Raw genomic sequence first — 6,637 nt, 5'->3', positions numbered from 1 at the left:
ATCGACAGTTATGATTTTTGTCATAATCGTGCAGCCCTAGAAACAACCCATATTTTAAATATGTTTAATGGCATCTCTTTACTAAGTAGCCTATTATTAACAAAGGCCAGTATTTTTGATACCAATACTGCTACTGATGTCTCGATTAATTGCATTTTCATCTCAATTTTAGCCATTAATTATAGCCATTTAACATTATATTTTTAACATTTAGTAGGCTCTGAAAAATAATACTTTTAATTTAAATGAACTTAAAAACAATCTTCGCATAAACTATAAATTGTATTTTATAGTTTTGGCATAATTGTGTGTTTTTGTCAGTTGAAGAGCGTCTGAAGCGGCTCAGTGCATGCGTACAGCAGAACCTACAGTCTATGAGCAGAAAAGTGATTTCTTTCAAAATTTACTCCATTTGATAATCATCTTCGTCCAGTGTCTGCGCTATTTCTCGCCAGAAGTTATGACAGATAACACTGCCTTTATACTCGTTGAAACTAGAGTTGTGGATATCTCATAACCCCCTCACACAATCGCTTGTCAACGTTGTGATGTTGTGATGTTGCGGTCTCCGGTAGGTTGTTGTTGTTGGTACTCTTCCTTTTCTTTTTTGGCTGTAAAACAACGGCCCGGGCCAGTGATGCCACCTTGTGGACAAACTAATTAGTGCAAAAACAATTCAAGGCGTATGTGCGACCTGCGTGTCCTCTTCCCTCGGGCCGGATGAAGATGATTGGCGGGCCGGATTGGATAATTAAATAGTCCTGCACTAGACGATTTTCAAATCTTAACCAATTTTAAAACCATGGCAGACCACAGACATGAAGACGGTTTCAAACGATTTTTAGCCTTATAATCGTCTGAACGCCGCCCCTTACCTGGACCCTTCCTTCCTGAACACTGCCCCACCTTCACTAACCCCGCAGCATGACGAGGACACCAGATCCCCTGTTTATTTCGGACACTTTATTCCCTTATCTGGACACAGTTTATTATTTGTAAATAAAAGCCTCTCCGAGGCCTGACGCCACACCCACTGTGTCTGTCGTTTGGTCGTCCCGTGACAACGCGCACACTAGATGATTCTTTCAGACCGCGAGACCACACACTTGTTGACTCTAGGAACGATTTCACAGTGACACAAGATCTCACAGAGACTCGCGAGATCAAACTTGACTAGAGAAGAAAAACAAATGGAGAATAATCAACATTTTCAGCTGGCTCTCCTGTTCTGTTTCACAGTGAAAACAAAGTATAAAAAAAGAATATGGGTGATGTATTCTGCTTTCGTGGCATTTTTGTGGCTGCTAAGTTTCAGCTATAGTAGCACGCAACATCTGGTAGGGGATGCTTGCTCGCTTTCATTGGCTATCACAGGTATCACGTCAGAAGCAGCTAGATCAAGAGTCGTAAATATCAAACATGTTTGATACTGCCATATTTTAGCCATAATTTAATTGTATAAAACCTTTGATATTTACGATTTGAGTTCGGGATGCTCCGTCTCGATAGGGAGCAGTTAAATAATTGTAATGACACCATACAATAAATAATTTTTTTTTTTAATCTTTTGCAACAAACCTCAAATCGGGCCACACCCCCTGATTATTCAGGGGTGTAATTCAAGCTTAAAATCGGCCTTAAAATCTTCTAGTGTGTGGCCAGCCTTAACCACACAATAAATCTGCTTCTCAAATTTGAGATAACTGTTGAAAAAAGTAGATTACTAGATTACGTACTTCTAGCTTACAACAGGGGGCTAAATTGGCCAAATCACACAACTTCAGTTTTATCTTCATTCAGATTTTTAAATTTTACCGACAGCCATAATTTAATTGATTGTACAAAGCCCAGCAAATGACACGGTAGTGTCCAGGGGTGTGAAGTAACGAATTTCAAATACTCACGTTACAGTAATTAAGTGGTTTTTATCAGTAATTGTACTTTTTTGAGTAGTTTAAAAATTGTGTACTTTTACTTTTACTTGAGTACATTTTAAGTGATGTATCGGTACTTTTACTCCGCTATTTTCCTCCGTTTGTGGTCGTTACATGCTTATTTTAATTTTATTTTTATCCATCAACGTGATTGGATTACGTTCGGTAATTGCTTGCGCCGCAGTGTTGGAAATATTTCTGTTTTAAACCATGAAGGTGAGCCAATGGATATCACATAAGCAATGTGCAAAGTTTGTGCAAGAGTTATGCCGGTGAACGTCTCAGTCAATTCACTTTGCAGTAAGTGAAACTAAAAACAGAATGATAGAGTAATGACGGAGCATTCGCCATCTGATGCCACATAATCTCTCAGAGACGACGAGAGACGAATCTACTTCAACATATACTGAACGGTATATAACTAACTGTTTTAATATTTCTTAATATTTCTCTTGTGGCCCGTACATAGTGATAAAAAATTAGAAGAAATGTATTTTGTGTTAAACAGGTTGTTTTTGAAAGTCTGTGCTTGAAATAGGCTAACGCTTTTTATTTCATTGTTTTTATTGATGACTGCAGTGTTAACATTTTAATTATAAGCCTATAATTCACTGTACAATAGACCTGTTTTAAAAGACCTTTTTTTTTTACATTTTAATTGAGGAGTAAATAGACTAATCTTTTATTATCCTCGCAGCGTGTCAGTTATGCGGTAATATTGTGGGGCAAATTAATTGTAGTTTTAATTTAATAATAAAAGTAACCTCATAATAATAATAGGCCCGATAAAAATAAGAATGTAACAGGCCTACATTAATTAAAAATGCCAAATCCTCTTAATATTGTCGATACAAGATCATCGTCTTTCGACGCAACCCAGCAAGGGGAGGTTGTTGCGGGTCCTTTCGCAGTGCGTGCTTTACGTGCCCGTCCGCTACGCCACTGGGCAGACAGCACGTTGCCTGTTATGTCGTTTGGGCTGCCTTGTTGAGCACAGTGGAACTGAGAACATTATATTTCACACACTTTATGCTATTAGTCCAACGAATCATTCAGTTTGTAATGTGTACCTAACCAAAAGCCTCATACCGAATGGTTCAATATGAATACGTGCATCGTTACACCCATAGAAGATACACTTGCATATCATCTGCATAGAAGTGATCGATATTAACTGAAAATAATTTATATTGAGAATCATGAGATTTCAAAGGTATCTAAAAATTTGGTATGGTAACTACATGTGCATGTCTGTCTCAAAATCAGCCAAAAACCAAGAGATCCTTGGAGCTGGAGTGTCTGTTTGAGTGCAAATTACTAATGACAAACATTGATTAATGTAAATAAAAATCATATTTGCTTTATAATTACATTTTCATCAAGTTCAAGTTTCAAGTTGTTGACTCTTAATAGTTTATAATCCCTAGGACATAGACCCCAGTAGAATAGAGTATATAGAATGGCCAAAAAAAATCCACCAATCACTCTTACTATTTTAATAACATATATACATTAAAATAAAGTACATTTGTACTTTACTGAAGTAAAATTTAACAGGAGTTATTTTACTGGAATAATGTTTCATTAGGCTTTAAATCGACTTCAAGGGATGTTAGTAATTTTGTCTTCTCGAATACTCAAATTTATTTTTAATGCACCATGTCAAGTTAAAATAAATTAGAACCTGTCTCAGGATGCAGTGGACATTTCCATTCGTTCCATTCGTGTCTGGTTTCCACCCATATATTACGATATATATGACAGAGATACATCACCACGGGCAATGAGCGCCTCTGCGGACAGTTCGTGTGAGCGTGGAATCTCCCACCACACAGATGGGTGGATGGCGGCGACTGGAACCAGCCGCAACAGCGGCAGTGGAGACGAAGCCGGCGGGGCAGCTCGCTAATCCGAGCGAGAGGCTGAGCAGCCCAACAACGAGGCCGCAGAGTCCCAGGGAAGGCGGATGCCGGAGGGAGCCCACGGGTTTCTGAACGCACAGAGAGGTGCGGGAAAATAAACTGGAATCTACGAGCACTGGAGCCTGAACGAGACAAGACAGGACTGGTGAGCGATACCAACAATGACAGTCAGAACAAGGGAATAACTCTCAACGATCTGACAAAAGACAGAGAAACACGAGGAGCTATAAGGGGAAGCTAATGAGATGATAAGAACCTGGTGTGAAACAAGAGGCGAGCAGAGAAACAAAGGAGGGCGGGGAAACAATCATACTGACAAATGCGCACGTGGCGAGCTGTCAAAACAAGCCACGCACAACAACACACAACACCCACACGCAGAGACAGCAAGGAACAGGTGATCAGACCCGAGACCCGACAGTGTGTAATTGTTTTGCATGTTCAAGGACTTTGAATGCTTAACTTTTAATGCATAGTTAAAGTTTTTTTTCCAAGATTTCAATCACAATAAAACCTTAATTCTTTGTGGAATTATTGTGTATTTATTTTAACCTTGGGCTTGGCCAGTTAGATGACCCTTTACCACCACAGTGCTTGTATTATGAGTGTGTTGTTGATTTCTCTTAATGCAGATGGCTCATGGCATTCTTCAGGCACATGGAAACTCACAGCTTCACAACCTGTTGACTCTAGCAGAGGAGAATGGTGTGTGGTCCAATGCCACGCTGTGTAGCCTTCTCTCAAGTGACATCATTAATGTACAGAAAGGTGAAATGTATTCTACTGTCTATAACTTTCTTATTTGAATGTTCTATTTGTTCTTATTTCCTTATTATTTCCATATTTTGGTAATAACATTAATTTATAATTGTACTGCCATTGTTGTTAACTTCATTGAATGTGCGTCTTCCATAGTACATGAGTTTTTATCTCGAGAAGGACCTGAACTACTTCATATGCGTATAAAGCACCTAATGAAACAGAAGCATATGGAAAAAGCTGCAAGACTAGCTAAGACATGCGCAGAGTTTCCAGAATTTGGAGGCAAAAAGAACTTCAAACCAATCTACCTCGTATGTCTCTGTGAAATAAAGCCGCAAGAAGAACTTATGCAAGAGGTAAGGGTCTTTTAAAAAAAAGTCTGTCTACTTTGCATTATTGCTGAAGTTTAAGCATATTTAGAGTTTTATTTCTGCTCTTTCACATTTTTTGTTTTATTTGAAATTATAACCAGGCTATTTGTGTTCCTTATGGTATGAGTTATAACAATATAACAATTATAGCTGTATGCCCGAGTGGACTGTACTTGAAAAGTACTCCTCTGTGACAAGTTGCCATTATTTATTGAATTTAGCATTTCGGTAACCTCTTAGGGTCCTTAAAAGGCCTTTAAAACATGTTTGTGTTTAGAACACTTTTTTAAAAATGTTTTCCAGGCAAGTCATTCTATAGTTTTTTTTTTTTTTTCCTGACTTTTGCCAGGGATTCTGATACAAAAATATCTTAGTCATATCCAAATATCTTGGCCTGCATGTTTCTGCATCATGTTGGAATCACCATCATGCTTAAAGGGTTACTGTCCTCACCCTCATGCTGTTCCAAACTAATCCAAAACTTTTGTTCATCTTTGAAACACAAATGAGGGTATTTTTAATGCAATCTGAAATTTCTTTCCCTCTATTGACAGTCCATTCCACCAAAAACTTGAGGCTTCAAAAATAAAGAAATAAAAGTAATCCATATAAATTGAGCAGTTTAATCCAAGTCTTCTGAAGAGACATGATCGCTTTATATGATGAACAGATTTAATAAAGGTTTTTATTCTGATATGAACACTGATCAGTGCATCTACATCAAATATGGTAAACACAGACTTGCTTGCTTGATGCACAAGAACCAGTCATGTTCTCACACATCACAAAAGTATGACTGAGCTGCTGACATTGTCATGAAATACTAAAATATGTTTTAGGGTTTTATGACCCTTTAAGATTTGCCTTGTGGTCTGTGTTGTTATTAGTTGAAGGGTTAGTTCACCCAACAATTAAAATTGTCATGATTTATTCATGTTGTTCCAAACCCAGAAGGCTTTTGTTCATCTTCGGAGCACAAATGAAGATTTTTAATATTCTCTCATCCTTGATCAACGCCCATGCATGAAGCTCATCAAACATGGTAAATATGGAATCACAATTGTACTTTCTTGATGTGTAAGACAAAACCTCATTAGGCTTCTCTGTTTAACATATTTGATGAGCTCTGTGTATGTGCATTGCTCAATGTTTATGTATGAATAAAAAAATAAAAAAAATCAGTTCATCATATAAAGCAATCATGTCTCTTTAGAAGACTCAATTCATATGGTTTACTTTTACCAAGTGTTTTTGTACTTTTTGATGCATGAAAGTTGGATGGACAATAATGATGTGTTCCAAAGATGAATGGACTTCTTTTGGGTTTAAAACGAGATGAGAGTGAGGAAATACGGGATTCACAATTGTTTTTCCCCTCAAGGAGGGCATTTTAAAAACTTTAAGGGCCCAGTGAAAAATTATCGAACAATGTGTTTTATATATATGAAGAGTTTATTTGCAAAAACAAATAACTCCATTTTTGTAGATTTTCACAAATCATGTTTTTTAATTGTGCATTCCAAAGTAATATCAATCAAACTGCATTTGGGTTGTTTTGATTAATAATAACACAAAAAAATACAGGTAACTTGCAAAATTAAAGTTCATTAAAAGTATATTTTTTTTAACATAAAAATTTTTTTTTTTT

General features: G+C 37.1%; 1 protein-coding gene across 1 annotated transcript in view; it reads left to right on the top strand.

Moving 5' to 3' along the window:
- The window catches only part of LOC107728966 (zinc finger protein 292-like), a 47,375-nt gene that overhangs the window by 33,288 nt on the left and 7,450 nt on the right, over positions 1 to 6,637 (top strand). The window contains exons 4-5 of the mRNA XM_016539310.1: positions 4,489 to 4,624; positions 4,772 to 4,974. Coding sequence (XP_016394796.1) covers positions 4,489 to 4,624; positions 4,772 to 4,974 — 339 coding nt within the window. The remainder of the gene's footprint in view (positions 1 to 4,488; positions 4,625 to 4,771; positions 4,975 to 6,637) is intronic.

The sequence above is a fragment of the Sinocyclocheilus rhinocerous genome, unplaced genomic scaffold (genome assembly GCF_001515625.1).
Source record: "Sinocyclocheilus rhinocerous isolate Xijiao unplaced genomic scaffold, SAMN03320098_v1.1 scaffold2743, whole genome shotgun sequence".
Lineage (NCBI taxonomy): Eukaryota > Metazoa > Chordata > Actinopteri > Cypriniformes > Cyprinidae > Sinocyclocheilus > Sinocyclocheilus rhinocerous.
The sequence above is the reverse complement of the archived record's forward strand: the minus strand, read 5'-3'. Positions and strand labels throughout refer to the sequence as shown.